At 44.1% G+C, this 26,687-nt stretch overlaps 1 protein-coding gene across 2 annotated transcripts in view; it reads right to left on the bottom strand.

The window, feature by feature from the left end:
• Nucleotides 1-2,095: 2,095 nt before the first annotated feature.
• The window catches only part of srcap (Snf2-related CREBBP activator protein), a 42,807-nt gene continuing 18,215 nt past the window's right edge, over nucleotides 2,096-26,687 (bottom strand). Inside the window, exons 10-33 of one of the 2 annotated variants that reach the window (XM_080872684.1) lie at nucleotides 26,522-26,611; nucleotides 26,094-26,267; nucleotides 25,709-25,932; nucleotides 25,411-25,588; nucleotides 25,172-25,308; nucleotides 19,649-19,818; nucleotides 18,090-18,419; nucleotides 17,766-17,952; nucleotides 17,503-17,672; nucleotides 17,178-17,329; nucleotides 16,883-17,095; nucleotides 16,172-16,336; nucleotides 15,401-15,556; nucleotides 14,975-15,307; nucleotides 14,467-14,642; nucleotides 12,951-13,264; nucleotides 12,665-12,867; nucleotides 11,977-12,146; nucleotides 11,656-11,852; nucleotides 10,919-11,033; nucleotides 10,322-10,447; nucleotides 8,658-8,834; nucleotides 8,460-8,543; nucleotides 2,096-8,284 (exon numbers count right to left, since the gene is read on the bottom strand). In XM_080872684.1, the coding sequence (XP_080728810.1) occupies nucleotides 3,545-8,284; nucleotides 8,460-8,543; nucleotides 8,658-8,834; nucleotides 10,322-10,447; nucleotides 10,919-11,033; nucleotides 11,656-11,852; nucleotides 11,977-12,146; nucleotides 12,665-12,867; nucleotides 12,951-13,264; nucleotides 14,467-14,642; nucleotides 14,975-15,307; nucleotides 15,401-15,556; nucleotides 16,172-16,336; nucleotides 16,883-17,095; nucleotides 17,178-17,329; nucleotides 17,503-17,672; nucleotides 17,766-17,952; nucleotides 18,090-18,419; nucleotides 19,649-19,818; nucleotides 25,172-25,308; nucleotides 25,411-25,588; nucleotides 25,709-25,932; nucleotides 26,094-26,267; nucleotides 26,522-26,611 (8,981 nt within the window). In that variant the 3' untranslated portion in view covers nucleotides 2,096-3,544. The remainder of the gene's footprint in view (nucleotides 8,285-8,459; nucleotides 8,544-8,657; nucleotides 8,835-10,321; nucleotides 10,448-10,918; nucleotides 11,034-11,655; nucleotides 11,853-11,976; nucleotides 12,147-12,664; nucleotides 12,868-12,950; nucleotides 13,265-14,466; nucleotides 14,643-14,974; nucleotides 15,308-15,400; nucleotides 15,557-16,171; nucleotides 16,337-16,882; nucleotides 17,096-17,177; nucleotides 17,330-17,502; nucleotides 17,673-17,765; nucleotides 17,953-18,089; nucleotides 18,420-19,648; nucleotides 19,819-25,171; nucleotides 25,309-25,410; nucleotides 25,589-25,708; nucleotides 25,933-26,093; nucleotides 26,268-26,521; nucleotides 26,612-26,687) is intronic. The other variant, XM_080872685.1, reaches the window with a different exon arrangement.

Raw genomic sequence — 26,687 nt, 5'->3', positions numbered from 1 at the left:
TCAAACACTGGCACTCGTCATACTGTACTCAGGAAAACTGTGTTGTAACGTTGATGGTTCTGGATGAATTGGAGACCTAAAGAACAATTTTATAATGTAGGCCTTTTATAGTCGGATACAGGAAATAGACTAATATAATTGTACATAACCGATGTTGCTGGTGATAAAAAATTTATGCAGATGATTTTTAAAACTTCAAAGTTTTTGTTTTCACATGTAACAAGTGTAAATACAGTTGTTTTTTTTTTGTGTGTATGTGTGTGTGAAATAACCCCTACCCTCCGCCCTTTCCTCCTCCTCTTCACATTTGCATAAGGTCTCTCAACAGTACAGGTCCAACGCTTCCCCTTTCCTGTGTCCTTCCAGTTTGCATTTTTGACTCAAAACGTTGTGCAAGCGCCTGCTTAAACAACACACACATCTTCAGAAATGGTGCCTTCTCCTTTGCAAATGTGACGTCGTGCATTAACAAAAAGGGATGGATGTATTTTAGACTTCAACGTGTTTTGTTCTGTTTTTTTCTCACCCTTTTGTCCCATTATGCAGTTTTTTTGCTAAATTTTGGAGTCAGAATACACCAAGGGGACAAATGAAACCCATTTAAAAAAGAAAAAATTAACCAAAACTGAGAGGCGGCTTCTCACTGACGCCTCGTTCAGAAGCAGAAAAGTTGCTGTGAAAAAGGCTGGCAGAGGATGGAGGGGAGTGACACTGCTACTGTGTAAAGTTATGGCTGTTTCAATTTTGCATCGCTCATTTATTTTATTATACATTTGTTTTTAAAATAAAATACCGCCATGTTCCATTATCCTCAGTCTGCCTTGTATCTTTTTAAGATTAGCAAGTCTTGAACTATCAGCTGGCCCTCTAAAGGAGCCTGGAAGCACCTCGGGATCCCCAGGAAGAACTAGAAAACGTTGCTGGGGAGGACAAAGTCTGGAATACCTGCCTAACCTGCATTTTTGTGATCCGTTTAATGCACAGGGTGTACAGTGGTTTGAAATAATGAAGAACACTGTACCTCACAGGAAAATGGAAAACATCCCTGAAAGCTTTAAAGTTGGCGAGCTTGCTGAACACTCAGCTGTGGGGTGTTTCCATCCTGATTGGTGGGAGGAAAAAAAGTCAGTGGGCAGTTTTCATTAAAATAAAGTCAGGGTCTCCTCCCTTCCTGTTCTGTTAAGAGAGCAGCTGTTGCCTTTGTAGCCACAGGGACAAAAATGCAGGTTAACACAGACCAATTTTGGATTTTACCAAACATTTCATTTTTATGATTGAAAAAAGCTGATTTGAAACCAGACATGAGGTCAGTAATTGTGACACTGAAACTCTTTAGCTGATTTATATTTAAGAGCTGAAACTAGTGATTGAGCCAATAAACTCACCGCAAAAATGTTACCGATGAGGTCATGAATCAGGTGAGCCGAGGGCAGTTCTATTCTCTAGTTAATTTTTATTCTATTTCGACTTTGTTTTAATTCAGTTTAGTTTTCATTGGTCTTAGTGTTAAGTCTGTGAAAGTATGGAGGGCAAATATCAGAGGCAAGATTTAGGAAAACAAGTAAAAGTATTACAATAAAAACAGAAGCGCGTCATAAAAGCAGTTGATTCTCTGTTACAAATACAGAAGATGTTTCAGACCTGCCAGTTTTTCATGCTTCAGGATTTAACCTCAGCTAAGTTGGTCTGTTGGCTTCAACTGTTTTTTCTAGCTCCAACTGCATTTTTGGAGCTAGAAGTGATGATATTTGGAAGCGAAGGCATTAAGATTACATCTATAAACAAACTAATAACCTCTTGGATGACTTCTGCTACGCAGCAAACCATATTTGTCAGATACTCCATTAAGAGTTGGAGTTCGGTGAGTCGCACTAATAGAAGGTGAAGCTCAGCAGACGGTTGCAGAGCTCCAGCTCTTCTTTCTTGTGTTGGTCACAGAAATAAATCTTCATTTGGGGTAAAAAAAAAAAAAAAAATTCAACTAATTTTTGGTCTTTTTATTCAACTGTAATTGCCATAATTTTCAAGTAAAACAATGTGGAATTACAAGGATCAAAGGAATACAACAAAAAGAGACAGAAATCAAAGTAAGACCATCACCATAAACTACCCCCCCGCCCCCCCACCAGATATCATCTTTGCTCAAAAGTAAATCGACAATTTACAGTCATCTCAAACTGTACCAGTAATTTTATTCACATATTTTTTTTTTTATTTTGTCCAAGTATACTTTTTTCTTTTTTTTCTTTTTTTTTTTTTAAACATGAACCAAAATCGATGATGTGAGAGAAAAACAAAGTTCAGGTGAAAAATGAAACATTAATTCAGTAGCACTGATGCTCGGGGTGTTTTTCCTTTCTTGTTTCATGTAAGGGGTGGATTTTTCCCCACATCATTTTTTGGATTAATTTGTTTTTTTAATAACCGAATAAGAGAAATTTAACACCCCTGCTTCAGGTGCTTCACAAGGCAATCTGAGGTTCAAAACCATTTGGCCACAGAGGCACTCTTAAATTCAGTTCTCAACATTTACTTGGCTTTTTGTGACAAGTAATTTTTTAAACTGCCTTTAGGACGTTTTGGGGGGATGAAAGCTGGATTTTGTGGTGTGACTAAAGATAATACATTTTCCAAACTGGAGACAAACATCGTCAGGTACCAGGAACCAATTCATCAACTTCAGTTGATGAACAAACGCATCACAACACCACGGTGTACTGAAAAAAAGCCGAGGGCCACGTTATTAAAGATGTGCAAAAGAGAAATGCAAGGCTGGATTTTCGAATCCGATGAACAGAAAGTGACATGGAGAAAATAAATTTTTTTAAAAATAAACAAAGAGGGGGAGAGGAGGGGCCAAACAAAAAGACGAGCTCCAGCATAGTGCAGCAAAGATCACATTGACAGATCTGTTCTCTTCCTAATAACCTGGAAGAAATAATAAAATATGCATAACTTATCAACTGACTACAGAGAAACAATAGTCAGGACAGAAAATCTCAAAACCAAACTTTCTAAAACCTTCAACTTACAATACAACCGCTCACTCGAGACTTTTAGATGTCACACAAATTACTTTTCATGGGTAACCCCAGCAGAGGGCGCCGTTTAACCCTGTCTTAACAGAGCATCTGAGTGTTCCAGTCTTTTAATGATTACAGTACATTATGTGAACTAACAACTTGCACCTTTTGTCCCACCCACGCCCCACCCCCTCCGAGTCCAAGTGGTGAGTTTTATCCACGGCATGTCCACATATCTGGACGCTCGACAGCGGCGCCACCTGTTTACTGTCAGTCCAGCGTCCCTGAGCCTTCCCCCAGCGCTCAAAAGCAGAGCTGGCGTGCCCCGACTAGAAAGGGAGAGGGCCCGAGAGGCGGTGAGGTCCCTGGCTTGTGCAGCACTCAGTTTGCTCTTGTTTTTCCTCAGAGTGCAGACAAAGCAGCAACCTTGGAGATCACGTCATGCTCTCGTATCACGCTCCGCCACACCCTCGCTTCTGGTTTTTTTTTGTTTTTTTTAATTCTCCCCTTTGGCACTCCAATCATGTCTTATTGTGACGCTGTTGGCTTGAGGAGGAGCGGGTGCTTGCGGCCGGTGAGCGGGCCTGCACTGCAGCGAGTGCAGCAACACTCCGTAGCACCCTGTCTGGCGTTGACCCCTCGGTTCCCGAGCTGCTGGTCACATCCTGCGAGAGCTTCTGGGACCTCCTGCTCTCCTTGCGACTCTCTCGGTGTTGTTTCTCCTTTTTGTCACGGCTCTTTGCCCGCTCAGGGCTACGGTCCCTCTCCCGCTCGCTGCCGGAGGAAGTGGCACGGGAGCGGGAACCTCGGTGCTCCGTGTTCTGGGAGCTGAGGGTGCGCTGGCTGCTGTTGCTGCTGCTGCGGCTTCTGCTGCTGCGTCCGCCGCAGTCGCCCTCGCCATCGCTGCTCATGCTGCTGCAGGCGCTGTGGCCCCTTGACGACGATCGCGTCTCTCCCTCGCCTTCCTTGCCCCTCGAGGACTTCCTGCTCCCTCTCTCTTTCTCCTCTGGTTTAGGCCTCTTGTACTCCACCTCTAAGGGTGGAACCAGAGAGCCAGGGCACTGTCTGGTGGAGCGTGATGTAGATCGGCTCGCCTGATTGGGTGTTGAAGGTTTGCTGCTTTTGTTATTGGTCACAGAGTTGCTCTGAGGAGAGGCTGGCACACTTTTACTTTTAGGCTTTTGGTTTTTGTCCGAAGGGGCAGTGGTGGAAGTCGCAGGAGCTTTAGGGGTGGAGTCTTTCCGAGGTGTGTGGCCTGGGGTGTCCACCCTGCCTTTCATAGCTAAAAGCTTGGCTGCTGCATTGAGTGCTGAGCACCTTTTCCCTAGAACCTCTGGCTCAGGAGGTAGCGAGGGCGTGCTGTTGGTCAGCGTTTTAGTGTCCTGTGGCGGCTGTGATCCCACAGACTTCCTGGTGATCCTAACAGAAGACGTATCGCTGCCCGACTCTCCTCCTGTGGACGCATTGGCGTTGTTTGACGCATTTCTGTCCGAGCTGCGTGCTGGTTTGGCTCCCTTCCTGTCCTTGGTGCACTTTTCCTTCTCCTGATCTTGGAGCCTGCGTTTTGCTGAGCGAGTGAGCCGGTGCTCCTTCCTGCTGTTGCTGCTGTCAGAGTCGGAGGAGGAAGAGGAAGGAGACCTGGAGCGCCTCCTTCGAGAGGCAGTGGGGGGAAGGTCCGTCTCACTACCCTCTTCTATCTTCTCCTCCTCCTCCTCGCCATGTTCCTCCTTGTCCTCCTTCCCTGCCTCTGATGTAGGATCCACTCGCCTCTTCTTGGTAGGATGTCTGTTCTCGTAGGTCCTCTTGTGGTGGGCATGGCGGGTGAGGGTGGAGGTAGAGCACCCAGACGATGGCGAAGAAGAGCAAGCAGACTCCTGGCTACTCTGGCGACTAAGTGACCTTTTCTGGATAGCAGGTTTCTGATCCTCAGTAGTTTTCTCTTCTTCCAGAGGGTTAGCTTCATCTTTCGGAATGGGGGTTGTGGTTTTTGTTTCTCGTCCCACTCCTTGGGGCCTTCCTGACTCTTTGGTCTCAGAGGAACTCTCCACCTTTCTTCTTTTAGGCTGAGACTGGCTAATGTCTGAGTTTTTGTCGTCGTCTTCCTTACTCATCGCAGCTTCAGCCTCCATTTCTGTCACCTCTTCTTGGTCGCTTTTAGAAGCTGACTCTTTCTCTGTTGATGGCTCTAAAGATGGTGCAACGAGGGGAGTGGATGAGGGAGCGGATATGGGAGCAGGTGTGGCTTCCTCGGTCTGAGATGGTGCAGGAACACTTGTGGATGAAGAAGTTTGTAGCTGAGAGGAAGTGACTGCAGAGGTTTGTGTAGTGGACACGGGTGGAGCTGTTTTGGTTGTGGATGCTGTGACTGTAGCTACTGAAGCAGGGGTGATGGTTGTGGTTGTTGACCCTAGGGAAGCAGACTTTTCTGGTGATGATGTAGCTATGGTGACAGACAGTGATGCTGATGTTGTAGCTGTTACCGGAGGTGTCTTGTCAGTCTTTTCTGCAGTTTTGGGAGGAGAAGAAGAAGTGAGGACTTTGGAGGGCGCTGCAGTTGAAGGTGTTGTTACTCCTTCTGCTGGGGGTGATGAAGCTGCTGAAGCCTTCTTTGCCTCTGCAGGTGTAGCAGCACTTGTGGAAGTTGTAGTTGGAGGAGGCGTGCAGACTGGACTTGATGCTGAAGGCTTTTCGGGCTCTACATGTTCCTGAACCTCTGCAGTTGGTGATGCTTGTTCGGTCGGGCTTTTGTTAGCAGTTTCAATTGTCTTTGCTTTGGCTGGAGGGGAAGGTGGAGCTGTATTACCAGAAGATGGTGCCACTGTTTTGACCGGTGGTGATGTAGAAGTCTTGTCAGACACTGTCTGGATTGAGTCTAACATACTGGTTTGTGCTGTTTTTACTGGAGCTGTCACAGTCGTAGCTGTAGCTGGAGGGGTCTGCTTGGGCGAAGGTGGAGCTGGGGAGGTCTGCTTGGGCGAAGGTGGAGCTGGGGAGGTCTGCTTGGGCGAAGGTGTAGCTACAGGGGCTTGTTTAGGCGAAGCTGTAGCTTGAAGGCTCTGCTTGGGTAAAGATGGAGCTGGGGAGGTCTGTTTGGGGGAAGGTGTAGTTGGAGGGGTCTGCTTGGGTGAAACTGTATCCAGACTCGATACAGGATGACTGGAGGGTGTGGAGGCTAGAGAGGCTTGTGGCAAGTCCTTCACAAGAGAAGTAGTTGGAGGTGATGTCATTGCAGTGGTGACTTGTGGTGTAATACTAACTGTTACAGACGCTGTGGTAGCAGCTGTTGTGAGTGTTGGGGTGGGGTCTTTAACAGCTTTGAAAGATGACGTAGTGGGTGGAGTGGAGTGTGTAATTGGTGTGGTTGTGGTGGTGGTTGCCTCCACAGCTGGTTGAACAGCAGCATCTGAAACTGTGGAAACCACAAGTGTTGGTTTAACACCTGGAGGAGGAGGTGAGACATCGCTGACAGGTGGAGACGGAGCTGTGTTGCTGACGGGGGTGGAGGTATATGTGGAAGAAGAGAGGACTGGTGCTGGTGCTGGACTTGGAGCTGGGGCTGAAGCAACCACTTGGGGAGAGGCAGTCTCAGAGATCAGTGAGGTCACCTGGGTTGCAGGTGAAGTGGGAAGTGAGACAGGTGTGGAAACTTCATCTGACTTTGTTGAGGAGGCTGGATTTGGAGGCGGGGCCAAAGCCTCAATTTTAGTGTCTGTCTGATCAGCTTTGGTCGACTGTGAAGACCGAGTCATTTCAAAAATAGCAGCAGGAGGCGGGGTCTCTGAGATCGTCAGTTCTGTCCTGGAATCACTTTTAGATAGATCAGTGTTCTGACTCTCATTAACGGTCTCTAGCGTGGTCGTTGAGTCCTTGCGGGGACGACCCCTCTTACGTTTAGGGGACAGTGGCGGGTTTCCTTCCTCAATTGCCGAGATGGGATGTGGGCATGTGGTCGATGCGTTGTCAAGTTCAGGTAGTCTTGTGGGAGTCTTAGGGGGCCGGCCCCTCTTTCTTTTCAAAGGTGGCATGAGAGAGTTCACGCTGGACTCCGCAGCAGAGGCGGAAGCAGCGTCTCTGCCTGGTGGGATGTCCGTTTTCTTGGACTGGTTCACTCCCCGTCCTCTCCCTAGATGCTGCTCTCCCATCTGGGCAGCCATACGAGATTCGGTTTCCAATCTGCGCCGCACGGGAAGATTCCTCAGCACTGGCATGTCAGGAGACAGATGAGGAGGGGAATATGGAGGATAGCCTCTGACAGGCTGAGGGTGCACAGGCGGACTTGGGGTAGCGTCTTGGTCCAGAGGGGATTTGGTAACAGTCTCTTTAGTTTTGCCGTCTGGGCTCTGTGATGCGTCCTCTTTGTTCGGCTCGTCAACAAATCCAGCACCGCTGTCCTCCGCCGTTGCCTCTTCTGAAGAGCAACCACCTCCCGTCCCACTTCCTCGCCGCCGCCTCTTTCGTGGCTCTTTCTCTTCCACCACTGTGACTAGCCGGCCCGGGAGCTTCCGCAGAACTTTGGCTGATGGTGAATCTTCAACCAGTCCCCGCAGCACTTCACCGTCAGCTGACTGCCGCTTGCGAGGCGACCGTGAGCTGGTGGAGGGAGGAGACATGGCGCAGTCTTTACTGTCATCATCCTTAGTCTGATGATCCGCCGGACAGCTGGACTCCAGCGATGACTCAGACGCCCTCCTCTCCTTCTCCACCTCCTTCTCCTCCCTCCCCGTTTTGGAGATTTTACTGTCCGTCTCCCCAGCACACTGCTGTTTCCCACCAGGGGGCGAGGCTGTAGGAGGGGAAGGCACTGGGCTGGGATGGGAGCGGTTTGGTTGAGTCCTGGTTTTGGCGTTCTGGTGATCTCTGGCGGGAGATGACGCTTTCGAAGATTTGGAGGAATCTTGAACCCGGGTGGATGATGACGTTTTGTGGTGGTCTGTGCGGGATGGGATCGTAGACGCAGAACCTGTGTCTTTGGCAGCTCCTCGTCCTCTCAGACCTGAGCGGGATCTTTCAGGCACTTCTCTGGGAGTCGTGGGCTCAGGCTCAGTTTCAGGCGAGGCCCCACGGAGTCGGCCGCTAGTCCTTGTAGAGGTGGCAGTCTTGTCCTTGGGTTTACGACCACGACGGGCTGGAGCTGGATGGGCGGGTTCAGCAGAAGTTGGTGTTGACAAAAAGTCGTCCTCGTCATCATCAGATGATGTGTGGAGCTTCAGGCCCTCCTCCTTTGCCTGGTCCAGACCCTTCCTGGCAGCCTCCACCTGTTCCTAAACACACAAGAGGAGAAGATTTTATTTAAAGTTTTATCAAGTTAAAAATGTTTGACTTAAACCGAAATCAAATATTTTCTAGTTCTCGTTCCTGCTTTTCCCTTTATTGTCTAAATTACTTTCAAGTATTAATCACTAATTATTAAGCTGAAGTTGAAAGTTGTGATTTTACCTCAGCCTGCTTCAACTCCTCTTTGCACACATCTTCTAACGAAGCTTCCAGGAAGTTCATGGCGTAGCGCTCAATGGGAGTGAGCTAAAGACAAGCAGAGGAAAAGGTGCGTTTAAACAAACTGTAATTCAAAGATTCAGCAGAGCATTAATATTTTATTATATTATACATTTTTATAGCCGATGTGTTTTTACTCACCTGCTCCACCAGTGCGGCTATTTCCTGCTCGGCTTTAGAGAGCTCCTCCACTTCCTCCTGCTCCCCGCCGTCATCAAGCGGTATGTTTTCGTTGAACTCCGCCAGTTCGGCCACCTGCTCTGCTTTGGCCTGAGAGGCCGCCACTATGTCCTCCTCATCCTCGGCACGACACAGCGCCTGAAGCAAACAGATGGAGATAATCAGGTAAATGTCCACAAGCATGATAAATGTGGCAGGAGTTAAACTTTTTCCTGACTCTTGGATTATGTCTGCGTACAAGGGGTGAAATAAAGTTCAGGTTTTAAAAATCAAATAACTTAGCCTAGTCAAATTGGTCGAATCTCCGAAGTTATTCTATTGTATTCTTTTCAAACAGTGGTCCAGGTTAGTGAATGGAATTGGAGGAGGGGAGAAATAGCAGCTACAACACCCTGACCAGATGGAGGAGTTATTATAAATTCCGTCTCCTGCAGAGTTGGAAAAGGATGAAACTATCCATAGAGTCCAGAAATGTTTTTGTACTGGTCTATAAATGGGTTTAGTCCTGCTGTAAATTTGGGCATTTTAACACCATCGCCATCCTCATATACATGTTTACATGAATATGGGGATGGCTTGCTTTCAAAGCCAGCCTCAGATGGTTTCATTTTTAAGCCCTGGGTGTCAGCAGAAATTATCTAAACTGTGGTGCGTCCCAGCACACGGCACAGTGCAAGAACATTTTTGAAAATGTGCATTATCAAGGATTTGACACGGTGGAGGAGATCAAGAGTTCAAGTACAGCCAGGGCACAAGTAGAGGAGGAACACGACAGGAGTTCTCGTGTTAGATCAAGCGACAAAACTGGGAGCCATTAGGGATGGGAATCGAGAACCAGTTATTGAAGAAAACCAGTTCAATTACGGTTCTTGCACAATCAGCTGATTTCAGTTTGTGTCAGAGGAGGAAAATAGCGAAGCAGTCTAGAGCATGGATTTGAACATTTACTTTTATTGTACAAAAGGACGAGATGAACGGTAAAGTGGAAACTTGCATACCCAGGACAGAAACAACTGCATTATGGTGCTAACACAAAAAAAACCAACAACGGTTCTTTAAAAGAATCTGCCCAGACAGCATGCTAACGCTAAGCTAGCCAAGAACGCAGAGTGAAAGTAATGTGACAAGTAGTATAACAAAGTACTTTTTCCCAGGAGTAATTAAGTCATGTACTGCATTACTTTTGAGAAAAGTGTTCTGTGTAATAATTACTTTTTTGAGCAAAGTTTGAACACTGATCACAACAAAGACGGGAAATACCTCAACAAACATTTGACCCACAGTATACAATTGATTTGCATGAATGTAATTTCTTTGTTCCTGCTTAGATGTCAAAACAGAGCCAATGAGAACCCAGTGTTGATCAAGCAAGAATTGAATCGATGAGTAATGTCAATAAAGGAATCGCTAAATTCTTGAAAAGTCCTTGAAACAGTCCAGAAGTTCATAAGAAGATCACCTTTAACAGGAGATCTTTTTTTTTTTTAAGCTTTTCATTTCAATAGGCTGAGAGCAAAAACCTGATTCAGTTTATATTGCATCTAAGACTTTCAGTAAACGTACATTTTGTTCCTGGTAATCACCAAAAGGTGGGTGGTAAATATCCAGTACACCAAGTTTCTAACCTGCTCCAGGATGGTGGTGCTCTGCTTGTTGACGGCTTCCTCCTCCTCAGCCTGGGGCACCGACAGCTCCACCGCCGCCTCCCTCTTCTCCCCCTCATTCACATCAAACAGCTCTCTGATGGTTTGCTGAGGAACAAAGTGACAGTCGGACACATTTAGCAAAGGCAGAACGGGTTATGTGTGCTTGATGAGACAGAGAAAACAAGAGGCACTTGAACTGCTTAATGTCATCAACACACTAAACTCAAAAAGACCAATTAGAAGAAACTCCATTATACTTCAAAAAAAAAAAGAAAAGAAGAAAAAAAAAAGCACAAGTAGTATTTATATAAAAGACAGTTTGAACAAATTTAATTAAAAGGGGGATGAGGTCTCGGCCTGTCATCCAGCACTGGAAAAACATCCCTTCACATGATACCAGTGACTGTATTCAATTATGCACCAAGCACCCACCCACATGTTTGAGCGCCTTTCAACTATTAATCATGCACAGATGAATCACTGAGCTTATCCAGACACAAAAGAAGAAAGAAGGAAAAAAAAGGCTTGACTGAAGGGCATTTATTTTACAAAGAAGGCCCCGTGTAAACGTGATACCTGTTTAAAGAAGGCCGTGGTGAAGTTTCCTCCTTCGATAGCCATATCTCCCAGCATCCTCTTCTGGTTTGCCTTCTTCAAAATGTTCTCCTCCACCGTGCGCTCACTGATCAACCTGAGGAGGAACATAAAACGATTTAGTCTTTTAAAAATCACATTTCTATTTTTCACTGGGCCAATGATTATCGGGTGTATAAAACCTCCCCCCTACACCCAGATGGGTTGGTGCTGACCAGGTGGTGTGAAGCGTTTAACCAGATTCTGCAGATCTTTTAAATTCAGAGACTACTGAGCTCCAATTTCCATTTTAAACTTTAGATTTTTATTCCTACTTTTTTTTTTTGTTGCTTTTGCTTCTGAAATTATGCAAAGAAGGTAGGAGATGCTCATCAGTTTAAGTCAAACAAGATGAACGCTCGTATGTGTCAAACAGATGTTGACAACATTTCTTTTTTTATGTTCAATGCAGCGGCTCTGTGCTCTCAGCTTTTTGTTTCTCTTTGTGTCTTTTGTCTGTGAGTCCTCTATTGTGTATGCTTATTTATTGTATGTCTGTCTCTGTTTTATAGTATTGTGTCTGACTTTAAGCTAAGAACTACCACACGGAATTTCATTATGTGACTACATAATGACAACAAAGCATCTTAAATCTTAGCTAAGGGAGTGAGCTTTGATTTGGGAAAGTTTTTATGTGAGGATTTTTTTTTTTTAGTAAAAGCAGGGAAAAAGAAAGTCACCTATAGATGTGGACGTCGCGGGTCTGGCCGATTCGGTGGCATCGGTCCTGAGCCTGAGCATCCATGGTGGGGTTCCAGTCACTGTCGTAGAACACCACAGTGTCGGCCCCGGTCAGATTGACCCCGACGCCGCCGCTGCGGGTTGACAAAATGAAGCAGAAGATGCGTCGATCTGCATTGAAGCGCTCCATGAGCGCCTGGTGGTGGCGTGCAGAAGACAAACAGAGGAAATGAGCATCACAGACAGACTACAGCTTTCTCGTTCTTGCCTGGAAGCGGAACAGGTGAAGATTACGCTATCAAAACACCATCACTGCTGACCTGTCTCTGCTCCACCCGGGTGCTGCCGTCCAGACGGAGGTAGATGTGTCCGTGGTAGTTGAGGAACTGCTCCAGCACATCCAGCATTCGAGTCATCTGAGTGAAAATCAGCACCCTGTGGCCTCCCGCCTTCAGCTTTCGCAGCAACGTGTGGAGAGTCTGAAGCTTACCTGAAAACAGGAGACAGAAGACACAAAATGAGCCACCAGCAAGCAAAACAAGCTGCAGGAGCATAAAATTATTTAATAATCGCACATGGAGTAAACTCTTTGAAGCAGCCTTTTATGCATAAAACACAGTGGTGGAAAGAAAAGACTAACCAAATACTATTTCAAGAAAATTTAGTGCCAATTTTGCAGTACAGTCGAGAGTTTTGCTAAAGTTGTTGCCAGTGTGCATCTGGGATCGAGTCAGTGATGAGGGATGAATGGGATCTAAGCTGTGGGTGACCCCCACCTTAGTAAATGACAGTCTTATCAAACATCCTGTCAAAGGCTTATAGGTGAGAATGGATACTTAGACAGTCCTGGATTTTCCTGCTTTGTGTCACCCCTGCAAGTCAACACCGTTTTTATTTAAACCTTAGATTTTGTGATTAGGAGTATCTGATGTAGGTGTGGATTGCCACAAGGTGCTCCATGGTTTTCTGTAAAACAAAACAAAACAAAAAACCACACTGAGAACTCACCACAGTCGTACTGTATGAGCCTCAGGTCAGGGAACTGTGTCCTCATATAGGACTGGACGTGGTGGAGGCTGCGAGTGAGCGGCGTGACTTCAGCTGATAACATGGAGGAGAAGACTGCCTGCTTGTGGTTCAGAGATGGCGGAGGATGGCAGCAGTGCATGGAGATGGGTGGAGCTTCCACTGGAGGAATTGCAAATGTGTACCTAAACAAACAGCAAAGTTAGCTCCTTCTCCTTAGCTGAAGCTTTGTAATATCAAATAACCAAACGACTGTTAAGCTAAGTACCGGTCTATGATGTCACTCAGCAGCTCCAGCCGTCCTTCGATGCTGTGGATGGCCTCTCTTACAGCGTGACTGTGAAACCAGTAGTCGTGCTCGTTTTGCTGCTGTGCATACAGACAGCTGCTCTGGCCAGAGCGGCCCCACTCTCCCTGAGGGTTCAGGGCAGCAGGTGATGGACGACGACCGGGCAGGAAAGTCAGGAAGTCCAGAACCTCCTGACCGTACATGGGCTTTGCTCCACAGTGGAGTTCGTTGACTCGAAAGATGAAGTCCAGCCGGCTGTCGTGCTGCTGTTTCTCGGAGTCTGCAAGCCATGACTGTTGAGGTAAAGAGATACAAGTAAATGGAGGCTACAGAAATCAGGGCAGTGTTGACAGCATATTTAAGAAAAACATGCTCGTATATCAGGCTCAGTCTTGTTTAAATGTACAATGGAGAAAAAATGATTGTAATTGATTTCCTTTACCAGTTGGGGGCAGCGGAAATAAACTGGAAAAAAAAAATCTACTTTGAAGTTCACATGACAAACTTATTGTTCATTGATAAACTTGACCACCGTCTGCACCACAGGAGAGGAAAAACGCTGACACTTACACTTTATTTCAACCTGATAAACTGAGCTGATCTGTTTTCTGTTCTGGTGTTTTACTGCACTTTGTCAGCTTTTTTAATCCAGTTTTATTGAGCCTGACATTTTATTCTATAAAACCAGTTTATTGTCTACTAAACAAGGTAGGCTAAATCATTTATTGCTGTATGCCGATGGTGATGAATGAATTTCAATTATTAAAAAAAAAAAAAAAAAAAAATTGCCAAACTGGTAAACTGGCATCAGAGATGTATATAATTTATTGACATGCTTCAATTTAACCAATAAAATTTAAAGATCATAGATTATGGTTTTTAATGTTCCCATACCGCCTTAATCTAAACATTGTGATCCACATAAAGACTTCAAAAACACTTTTACAAGTCGGCTACTGAAGTGCAAAAACCTGTTGGAACAGTTTGGGTATGGCAGCTATGAGTATAACAAACTTATCCTGATGTAAAAGCAAAATAATGAACCTTTAATTTTCTTTGTGGAAGCTTTTCTAAAAGTCTCACGGAGCCAGTATCACAAGCCGGAACATGTCAAATCCATACCTGTGCGTAACAGTGAAACCTCTTTGATTATGTAGTTTTATTTTAGTGAGCTGAGCCCTGCTGACTGAATGCTATGATCAAACTTGTCTTTACAACTCCATCGCTCTGAGATTTGGCACACATAAAGTTTGGTTTGTTTGTTGTTGTTTTTTTAAACTGATGTTTCATGCATCTTTTCAGTTTAGAAACGTCCCGGTTCATGTCTACATAGCGCTGATGCATGGTTCCAAAATAACAGGACATTAGATTGTCTCAGTACAGGGGGGCATTTATTTTAACTAGGTGAAGAAGTATTGGGTAACACCTCAAAAAAAATGATTGCAGATGCTTTAAATATCTAAAAGGTGAAGTCCAAGAGGGACAAACTGCTTACCATGTAGAAAGGCGAACGGGGAGCGGGACGAGGCACCTTCCTGGGTGGAGGGAAGGCTTTTGCACCCAGATTGGACTTTGACTTTGTGCTAACTGCTGTCTGACTGCTGCTGCTACTTTCCCGCGGTGTTGCTGAGGTCTTTGGAGCAGAAGAAGAGGCGCTCACCTGAGCTGGAGCTGCAGAAAGACAGAAGAGAAAACAGCCTCCTGTAAAAAACTCAATACGGATTTGCTTTAAAGTCAATTTCACTTTTATTTCTTCTTCTTTTGCATCTCTGTGTTATTCGATTTCAAATCCAATTATTTTCATTACTTAAAAATACCTTTTTGCATGCCTGTATGTTTCATTATACATTAAATTTTATTAACTTGCAGCAGGTTGTTAGGGAAAAGAAGAAATAAAGCTTAAAAACTGGACCCAGCTCGGTTTGTCATGCAATCTTCATTTCATCTGAATTCAATCTGAATTTCAGCTCAGTGAGAATAACAGCTCAAGCCCGTTCTCTCACCTGGCTGTTCTGTGCTCGATGGAGGAGGAGGCTGCACTACTTTGAGGACAGGGCGAGGGGGTTGGGGCTGGTTCGGGGCTGAGCTAGGGTTTCTGGGAGGAGCTATGGTGTAGTGGGCGGTAGCAGGACCAGGGGTGCGCTGGGCAATTTGCAGTGGAGCGGTGTTCCTGACGGGGGTCGTGTTGGCGTGTGGGTGCAGGGAAGGGGATGGCTGGGGAGCGACACGAGGGGAAGGGGCCACAGCCAGGGTGGGCACAGGCCCGCCCTCCTTGCCTGTTGACTGACGCACAACGATCTTCACGACCCCAGGGCTGCTCACCATGGTTGAGGACACTGAAAAACATTAAATATACAAACATGGGTTACATATATCCAGCAGGAAGTCTCATACTTAAAATAAAAGGAGGAGGGAGAAGGATTTAACACCTTGAGAGGTGGTGTTGTGTGGCAGGCGATTAGCAGGGGGGGCAGCAGAGGGATTGTTTGCAGGGTGTGTGCTGACTGTACTCTGGACAGCCACCTGTGCAGGTTGGCTGATGAGGTGATGCTGCACGCCACCGGGGACCAGGTTTATCACATTACCTGTAGAGTGACAGTGAACCAGACTGTTATAAGGACTTTAATTATTCCCTAATTATGGGACGGGATGGGATTTATGTAAATAAGAAATCAATCACAATTATGGGACAATAACAGTCATCAGTTAAATGAAGCAGACCAATGTGGATTATCTTCTGATTGAAGGATTAAAAGACTTTGGCATAACTGAATATAAAGCAGTCCAGCTGCAGTGGGATTCTGCAAAAATCCAAAAACATATAATATCTTTAATCTTTAGTCTGATTTCAAATCAGATAAAAATGAGGTCAAAGGATATCCTGGTCCCATTTAAACTATAACCACAATAGATAAATGCTATCAAACTTCCAGGGCCTGTATGGCTAAATTTAGTATATTTACATGATTGCACCCAAGTTTTCTTGTTAATTAACATGCATAGAATATTTTGACTCAGAAGTAATCCTGGCATCAAAATGTAGGTAAAAATGATAATACAACTTGTTTTGAGCAGCCCCCTATCCCAAACAGCAATATGACACTTTGAAGTTCAAACAAAACGAGGTATTACACCTTTTACTAACCATAAAATCTGATCGGTGAAAACTAGAAAACCCACAGTTAGTGGGAGACACCAACCTTGAACTGGGCGTGAGGAAGCTGCTGGAACTTGGTGGATCTGTGCTCCAGACAGAGTCAACTTGTTGCCCTGAAGCTGGAAGGTGACTGGTTTGCTTCCTTGACACGACGACACAGGCCGACCTGCCAGAGAAGCCAGCTGGGCTATACTTACTACCTCCCCAGCTTAGGAAGAAAAATAAGAGACACGTAGGTAAGAAATAATAATTCATTCACTTTACCACAAATTAATTTAATTATGAATGAATGACAGAGACCTGTACTGCATTTAGTTAATAAAAATCCCCCAAATACCTTTTGTTTTCTTACTGAATGGTCGAAAATAACAGAACACACAGACTCCTGTAACTAAAAGTAGACTAATCTCTTTCTTGTATGTTAATGGTTGATCCATTTTTAGAAGTTGCAAAGTGTGTTTGAGATTTTCTAAGCACTGCCATCTTTATTTTTCACCTGCACCTTAAGAAACAACCTGAGGCAGAGTACACACTGTGTTCCTGTGTGGTTTTTACCCAGCAATGAAAATGAGTAAACAATCATTAAATTGAAATCTAAACCGAGACGCTCAAAATATGCTTCATCTAAAGAGAGAAATGGACGAGACTTACATTTTGAACAGGAGCTCATGAAACTGTCCCCAGGCTCAGAGTTTTAATGAGATAATACTTCAACAACATCACAGCTTATCTGCTTTGAAATAAATGTACTTACAAGGCAACCTAGCTTGCATATCTGGACTAAGCAGGACCCTCTGGGGCATGACATTGCTGGGGTTTGGACTCGGCTGAGCTGGGATAGTGGCTGTGCAGGGAGCAGTGGGAGGCCGTACAGTCAGCATCGCTTTTGGAGCATTGGACCTCACTGCAGTTTGAGCGGTAGGATGAAGAGATGGGCGAGGAGGAGTGGATGCGACTGAACAGACCACTGAAATTTAACAAAAATGCATTAGAAAAAACGTGCAAAATTTATGTTTCACCTTTTTAAGGGTGTTTCATTCCTTGCTTACCCTGCTGAACTACAGGAGCGGGTGCAGGAGCTGAGGTGACTTCAGTGACTGGAGGTGGTTTGGGGGTCTGTGCTGCAGGGGGGACGGAGCAGGTAGGTTTGTTCATCAGGAGAACTGGGCGATTATCACCTTTAGGAGGCGGCTGAAACATTCTGAAAGAGGACACACATAAAATATGGGAACTACTGCACTTAGGACAATAATTATATCATGTAATAAATGTCACAGGTATGGTAACACAGGTAACGTAGAAAACCAAAATACATGTAAATTTGCAAGTATCCAAATCTGCATTTTTCTTTTCTTTCTTTTTTTCCCCCTTTACCTGTTGACTTTCATGCGGACTGGTTTGGGCCTTGGAGGAGGTTCGGGGGACTCCATGATCTCCTGGATTAGTTGGCGACTGGCCCTGTAGCGTGGCAGGAAGACATCTGCCTGGTAACGGGACACGCGGCTCTCCAAACCAACAAGGTCAAACATGGAAACGTCGCAGCGCTGAGAATGCAAAAGCAAGTTAGAATAGATTAAAAATCACGCCATCAGGCTCAACTTTCTGAACAAATGAAAGCTTTTTATTTTCAGGCTTACCTTCAAAGGAGATACCTCCAGGGCGTCATGCACCAGAGAGGCTGTGTGGAAAATAATGGGTTGCATGATGAAGGGAGACTGGATGGGTCGAGGGTCAAAAAGGTTGGGATGATTGCACACTTTGCGAAGCTGCATGAGGATGTTAATCACAGACATGAAGTGACCACTGGCCAGCGTTTCCCTGGTCCTGTAAATCAGATGGTTTAGGGTCAAATTCAATTACATTTTTTTTTTTCAGTTTCACCTTCTTTTGGTGACTACGTTTCAAAACACAAACTAAATTTACATTAACTTTGAATTCCTCCTGCTGAGTCAGTAACTTACGATGCCTGCGCCATGAAGTCATCGTAGAGGAATCGCTGTCTCTTGGACAGACGGCAGCGCACCACATGCTCATATTTCTTGGGCATCTGCTTCTCCACGTCAGCCTTGATCCTCCTGAGCAGGAACGGCCTCAGCACCTTGTGAAGCCTCTTAACCAGGCCTTCGTTGTACTCCTGACTGCCCTCGATCATTCCCGTCAGCGGGTTGGAGAACCACTCTTTGAACTCGCGGTGGGACTGGAAGACGTGGGGCATGAGGAAATGCATGAGGGACCAGAGCTCCATCAGGCTGTTCTGTAGAGGGGTTCCTGTCAGCAGCAGTCGCCGGTGGCTATGATCAGCACAGACACGAGGAGAGACGTAAATAAAAAAGTCGTATCATTCAAGCTTCAGGTGAGTACGAAGAGGAAAATAAGAGTTTTCAGCTGCTAAAGATATCAAACATGCTTTAACTCATTTTAGCCACATGGGTGCAGCAAGCTGAGAACGCAATCTTCACCCCATAAAGAGTTTATAACATCCATCAAACAAATAACATAACCATTTATTTGGAGTCGTGTTTCTGTCTGCTGGAATAGTCTAAATCATAAAACTCTTTTTAAAACCCAAATATGCCACAGCATTAAAGCCACTGACAGGTGAAGTAAATAACACCACGTCCTGCTGGGAAATCCTGAGGTTCATGTAGAAATATTTTTGCGGTTACACCGTCGGCATGGCTACGCTCATCTCACTGGGGCTGAGTATCAATTTAGATTATAGATTATTTTTAAAAAAGCTTTTAGTGCACAATCCACGCTGAAGTGTGCATCTTGCAGCACATCTTTATTTGCTTTAAAGCTCACAAACCAACATTTTGATGCTGAACATGAGAGGCACTCTCAAACTTCTAACGGATCTTTTTTTTTAATATGCTGTGCAAGTATTTCTCTATTCAGCCGGTACTGTGAAACATCCTCATACTGATGATGTTGTAATCTTGATTTATCATCGGAGCGAATCGCTGCAGCCTGTATAAAGGTGTGCGTTCTCAGAGCGTGCATCTATTCATGTGCACAAGCGCCAGGCTCTTTGGAGCGCCACACAACAGTGAGAAATTACCACCAGCTGGCCCCGGCCACCAGCCAAATGATGACAATCATTTTGAAAAGAACAAACACTTTTAAATGTGAAGATATTTACACACAACTGTGGCCTGTAGATTAACAGTTCAGTGCATTTCAAATACATTCAAAGTCAAATGGTACTGAGTGACACCATGTCTTTGAAAGCATTATAGAGAAAGGAGGATGATTTTCTTCAATAAGAATCAGAAGTTGTACATACAAATATTCATGTTTGCTGTCCATGAGTCTAAATACCCCCAAAATATATCTATAAATCTTTTTTTTTTTTTTTCATTAAAATGCAAAAAAAAGATTTTTATTTTATTTTATTTTTTTTAAACAAAAAACTACTTTGGAATTTAGTGTAAAAAAATCCATAGGCCATGCCTCATCCACTGAGCCTCAGGTTTCACTCTCTGATGTGGGCCCATATACACAAACAGTCTCCACTGACCTGTTGAAGTTCAGCAGACTCTGCCAGCGCTGGGACTTGAAGTTCTTGATGTTCTGGGCCTCATCGAGGATCAGATAGCGCCAAGACTTTCGCCTGAAGGCCTGGTGATCCTGCAGCACCAGCTTGTAAGAAGTGATGCAAACGTGGAAAGCATTTGGCTTTGTCCAGCCCTAAGAAGAGAAAGTGTAACAGAGTGGCTTATTATTTTCCAGCACTCAGTTTTTCACTTTATACAGTATCTGTCAAACATGTCAACAGTTGCTGGAAATGCAAGACAGGAATCATATCGGTGGGAAAAGTTAAACAAATCAATCCATAACTGTATAAAGTTATGGAACTGAAAATACCAGAAGACCCCAGTGTATGATGTCAGGTTTAACACTTGTTGGGAAGCTTTTAGTTCTTTATTTTAAGTTAGCATAACCAGTAGTCGCAAACTTGATTAATACAATCTTTATGTCGCTCTGGCAGGAGGTGCACAGACTCTAAATGACAACAATATGCAGTAACGTCGCTCGTGTTGCAGTTACGGGTGACGTATTGGCATTAACACAGTAACCAGTAAGCATTTTAACTTGTGCCTCGCTGTAGTCTACCCCTAAATATAGGCAAATATAAATAAATACCCCAGTCTTAGTGCTAAAAAGGAAAAGGAAGAAGTGTGAACAAGAAACTAATTGACAAACTGCTGCAGTATCTGCACTCCTGAAATTTAAACAATCACTGAAACATTTGTGTTGTGGCTTGTATCAAAAATGAAGACAAACTGTTGAAGCTGAACTAAAGAATGTAAATAAATTAGGTGGATAAAATAAACAGTCTTAGTTTAGTTCCACGCATCATCTTAACCATTTATCAAACTTGGGGGCCTAAACCTGCTGCAGTAGAGAAAAACCTGAACAGGTCAGCAGTCTATGACAGGACATTTATGCTTACATCCTCATCTACGACCAATTTAGAATCAACAATTAGCATGTCTGTCTTTGGATTTTAGGAGGACCATGTTACTAATGGTCCCACCCTGGATTATTTTACTAATTAAAACCACTCCAGTAAATTTAGATTATTTGACATTTTAATTTATTACATTTTGGTTTTTAAAGTTAGGAATCCCTGAATCTTCTGTTGGATTTCCTCATTAAACTCCTTATTGGATTCTAGTTAGATTTTGGTTGATTTAGAGATTTACTTTATTGTGCTAGGTCAGGGGTAGGCAACTCCAGGCGTCGAGTGCTGGTGTCCTGCAGGTTTTAGATGTGTCCTTGATCCAACACAGCCTATTCAAATGGCTAAATGACCTCCCCAACATATCTTGAAGTTCTCCAGAGGCCTGGTAATGAACTAATCATTTGATTCAGGTCTGTTGACACAGGGTGAAATCTAAAACCTGCAGGACACCAGCACTCGAGGTTTGGAGTTGCCTACCCCTGTGCTAGGTTGTTTTTCATGTTTTGGCTGCTCTGAAACCTGACTGAGGCAAGCATAATGTTGTCCTTCACATAAAAGAGCAATTGCCGAATCTCTTTCTCACAAAGAGAAACCCAGCTTATTAATTTAAGACTGGTATCAGATCAGTGCTCGTATCAGCAGAAACCCCAAACCCCAGATATCCAAACTTTTAAAAAAATAAATAAATAAATAATAATAATAATAATAATAATAATAATAATAATAAATAAATAAATAAAAATATATATATATATATATATATATATATATATATATTTTTTTTTTTTTTTGGGGGGGGGTGCAACGATACTCGTATCGATATTGAACCGTTCGATACAGTGCTTTCGGTTCGGTACGCATATGAATGAACAATACAAAATTTGTAATTTATTTTATCAACTTTCCTTCTGACGATGCTGTCTGTGTTGAGCGCTCAGTGAATCTGCGTTCGACTACTCCGCCTAGGCTGCACTGTCGAGCGCAGATCCACTGAGCGTTCAACACAGACAGCATCGTCAGAAGGAAGAGCGCAGGGCAAGCTAGCGAGACAGAAGTTAAGCTCTCCTTGCAACATGGCAAATTGAACCTCCCCCACCCTCATTCAGATCTGGCGTTTGGAATTATTTTGGTTTTCATGTGAGGTATGACCCTGAAGGTAAGCGCGTCATGGCCTAAAGTAAAACAGTATGTTGGATGTGCCACGCAATCCTCAATTACATGGGTGGGGACTAGTGTGTTAGCGCAGTTAGCTCGTTAACGTGTTGGCCGTCTAGCCCCATGCACGGGGCGATCAAGGGTAGCTCGTTAACGGAGATTTGCCGTGTTGTGGCGTTAACGACATTTCAACGAGATTAACGCTGACAGCACTAGTGGGAACACAACGAATATGACTGCACATTTACGCTGACATCATCCTAGTGCAAAGACAAGTGGAAGCAGACAAAAAAAACAAGCATGCATGCTACAAACTTTACCCGAGTCATTTAGACAGCCGTTAGCACATGATTCTCCTTATGGGGACCTGATATGTTTAATATTGTGGCGAGCTCAGACAAGGAGGAGACGGAGGTGTCGTTTGGTCTTGCTTCCCGTGAGCTAGCCAGGGAGCACAGCCGTTTGACATCTGCAGAAGAACACTGCCGCTAGCTAACTGCTCATCGCGGCAACCGCACAGCAACAACAACAACACACAGGGCGCCCTCTGACCCCGGAAGGACACACCGTCGCAGCGAGAGGGCGTCATCCGTCACTATGGCAACATAAACAAAACATAACTGTACAAACAGAACCCCGAACAGCCCTGACCCAATACATAGCCCCCACCTAAGGGGTCAGTCGTCCCCGACGACCCCATTACCCCACACAAAGTCCTGCAAATGTCCAGGTGCCTTCTTTTGGCGCACCGGCCGGTCACGACCGGCGGGGGAAAAAGTCACTCGGGTCAGAACATGGGGTGCCACCATCATCCCACTTCTGACACCAATGTGGCGAGCTCAGACAAGGAGGAGACGGAGGTGTCGTTTGGTCTTGCTTCCCGTGAGCTAGCCAGGGAGCACAGCCGTTTATTGACATCTGCAGAAGAACACTGCCGCTAGCTAACTGCTCATCGCGGAAACCGCACAGCAACAACAACAACACACAGGGAGCCCTCTGACCCCGGAAGGACACACCGTCGTAGCGAGAGGGTGTCACCCGTTACTATGGCAACATAAACAAAACATAACTGTACAAACAGAACCCGGAACAGCCCTGACCCGCTACAATATGCTGCTGAGAATATAGCCCAGAAGAAGCGTATAGTATAGCTTTTATTTTGGAAAGAGCCATTTCTCTGTAATAAACTCTCTTTTCCAAAGATGAGTGATTCCTCAATCAGATACAGGGCTTGCAAAATCGCCTGCCTGACATCCCGGGGCTAGCGACATTGTAGGAAGGAAAAATATACGTCAATGCTTTTGCATTCTTTCGGAAATGTAGCTGGGTAATTATGTCATTGGCTTCGGTGAGCCACTGTCAATATGTGACATATTGAAATCGCGTTTGAAATTGCGCTTGTTTTTTGCTTTCACTTTGCAATCGCGCGAACTGTGCATAGAGAGCGACAGCACTGATTGGTGAGTGATGATAATTTGCGCACCAATTCCTCTGACATGGTATTATCAATCGTTAGCTTACTATGCAAACATGACAAGTGAAATCTCCCGCAGCAAGCTTAAACATATGAGAGGTTGATCGCGCAGAGAATCGCTGACCGTTGTGTGTGTGTGTGTGTGTGTAAGTAAAAGCAGCAGGATATATATTTTAGTTCTGCTGAGCCAAATAAGACAGGTCAGGGTGAAGAAGTGACAGCCAAAGAAAAGTTTACCACAAAACGGAAAAGTTGTGACAAATCAAACTATAAGGCAAAAAGAAAGTGCAGCTTTATGGTTTCATGGACAAAAGAATTTCTGTGGCTTTAATATGACGAGCTATATAACCGGGGATGCACATAAGTGGTCCGCAGGTGCGCATTCGCTGTCACAAAAAAAACAACAACAAAAAAAACAAAAAAAAACGCGCACAAGATATGAAGTTGCAACGCGTGTTTGCATACATAAGATTTTCTGGAGGAGGACAGACATCTGTTTAGAACTCTTAAAGATGTCGAAGAAGCTCCTTTAAGCAATTACTTTGGTGTTCCTCCACCTCCAAACAAATGTCAGGAGTCCGAACCACAAAAGAAGCACGTATTCTCGGAAAAGTGGTTGCAGGAGGTGAGCTGGCTTCAAACAAATGATGAACGCACAGAGATGTGGTACAGAGATGTGGTGCGGAATGTGCCGTGAAAATCCCACTCTAGCGGACAAAAACAGTGCTTTTTATATGGACGCAAACGCGCGTTGCAACTTCTTATCTGGTGTGCGTCTTTTATTTTGTCAGCGAATGCGCACATGTTCTGCCGGGTGTGTTGTTGGTTTTCTCTCGATTTCTGAGTCGACAAGCGCCTTTGTTACTGGGACCAGTCATTTTAAGAAAGGCCCCCATTAGAACCCATGAGAAATGCATTATTGCTCAGTCTGCAATATCTTTCCCAGAACAAACACCAATTGCAAATAACATACTAAAAATAAACCTAAAAAAATCTGTTTAGAACAACGTACTATGTTGCAAAGAGTGAACTACCACTGGCAAAATTTAGCAGTCTTTGCAAACGTCAAAAAGCAAATGGCCTCAATCTTGGTTCCACTTGTCTCTTACCCGTGACTTCAGTGGAAATTTCAAATTCAGGATCTGACACAGACTGATTCATGTCCTACACAGTTCTTACAAGTTCATAGAAATTTCTGTTCAATTAGAACCAAGTATTTGAGTTGATGATTGTAATTTTTATACAATGTTGTAATTTGTTTTTCAACAATTTTTTGATTAATGTTTTGTTTCCTTTACAATATTATACTTTAATGTATAATATTGTAAAGGAAACAAAACAGGAAACAAAACATCAATCAAAAAATTGCTCTCTTTTTTATTCAGGCTACTTACATTTATTTTGGGCTACCAAAAACTGAAGAGTCCCAGCCCGAAGAGCTACCAGGGATTTTGAAATTTTGAGAGCCCTGAGATTTTTTTTTTTTTTTTTTTAATTACTTTTGTTTCAGCAACATTAAATTTAAAAACTGTACTTTTGAGTTAAAAAAAAAAAAAAATATATATATATATATATATATATATATATATATATATAAATAAAAGCTGGATCAGTGCCTCTGTTTTTCCTGGGATACACACTAATCTACATCACTGTAAATAAGCCACAGTCAAAATTAAGACAGCAGTATGTAAGGAGAAACAAAATTATTAAGAGTAAGTCAAGCAGCAGGCAAACAAAGAACAAACAATTGATAAACAAGACGACTCAGCAGATAAGTAACACGGGGAGTTAAAGACTGACAAGAACAATCTGCAGTATATCACAGATGACAGCAGTAAAGCCAGGAGGGAGAGACTAAAAGTAAATGAGAGCAGACAAAGCAGCACATCACACTCATCTAACAAAGGAAAATGAGCCGCCTGCAGAACCAGCAAACTGAGTACCTGTCTCTTTAACTTTCTCTCCTTTTGACTGCCAAAATACGTAAGGATTTTAAACCCTGGACACCAGCGCTTCAGCTCCATCTCCCAGTTTAACATTACGCTGGTGGGGACGATGATGAGGTGAGGGCCCCAGTTACCTAATAACACCAAATGAAACAGGACAGTGTATTAATCACAAATAACACTCCAACAACCAAAGTTTTGTAACTCTGTACATATAAGAAGCCGCAGTCTGTTACCTTTCTCACAGGCGAGGTGAGCCAGCAGAGCAATAGTCTGGATCGTCTTGCCGAGGCCCATCTCATCAGCCAAAATGCCGTTTAGCTTTTTCTCATACATGGTGACCAACCAGTCGAGACCGATGTGCTGATACTCTCGTAATGTGCCATGAAGCAGAAATGGAATGGGGGTCTTGACCTTAAGTTGTAGAGAAAGTTGAAACAACTGTGACTCAGATCTGCAGAAGAGTTTAATCTACACTTTTCCTCCATCTGATAAAATGACTGAAATATACATTTTTAATATTTAAAGACTGACCTTTGTGGTAGCTAAAGTGTAGCCTTTGGGCTGCAGGCTCTCTGCAGTAGCAGCAATGTGACTGATCTCCTTCTTTGGCCGCGAGCCAGAGGAAGACGGGCTGCTGTCTCCCTCCTTCAGCAAAACCTCCATCCCTTCATCTCCACACTCCTCTTCGTCTTCCTCCTCACTCTCTTCCTCATCCTTCTCGCTCTCCTCATCTTCAGCACTGTCGCCTGGTGAATCTGAGAGGAGAACATTTGAAATGATTAATGAATTAATAATAAATTAAAGCAGCAAAACAAACTTGAAACAGACGTAAGAAGGAAAACATTTTCTGAAAGCTTCTGCTCAGAGTGGAGGGAGATAAACAGTTTATTTTGGGTCTTTATGAGCAGTTTAATACCTGAGGAAGAAGTGTTACTTTCCACATCACTCTCATCTTCTTCAGTCTCCACCTCCTCATCCCCAGACACCTCCGAATCAGAGCTCGCTTTAGAGCCAGAAGCAGACGGGACCTCAAAGTCTGAGGCATACGCTCCTTTGTACTTCTCCAGCAACTCCTCCATGCTCATATCGCCTGGAAGGGAAGTAGAGACACGTCAAGGATCCGGTCTGCAGCCTCTTATTTTAGACCAGGGAGCAGCTAGTAATGAATGAAATTTCATTCATATGTACAGAATTTTAAAAAAGGCAGAAAGAGAGCAGCAATGCAGAGGTGTCATCAAGCTTGCTTTCCTCTTTAAAGAGACAGAAAGCTCTTCAAACACTTCATAAAACCTCAGGTCAATGCAATGAATTAGCACCACTTCCAGTAGAAAATAAAGCCCTCACCCTCTTTGGCTAAATCATCGAGTTCCTCTGCATGATCTACATTTCCTTCCACCTTCTCCTGAGCTGCTATCGTGTCCTCCTCATCCTCAGCTGTGAACACAGAAGAAGAAAAACAAATTCTTGACAATTAAAAATGAACTTGGATAAACAAAAAATGAGCAGAAAA

The sequence above is a fragment of the Rhamphochromis sp. 'chilingali' genome (assembly GCF_963969265.1).
Source record: "Rhamphochromis sp. 'chilingali' genome assembly, chromosome: 22".
Taxonomy (NCBI): domain Eukaryota; kingdom Metazoa; phylum Chordata; class Actinopteri; order Cichliformes; family Cichlidae; genus Rhamphochromis; species Rhamphochromis sp. 'chilingali'.
This window is presented reverse-complemented; position numbering and strand designations above follow the sequence as displayed.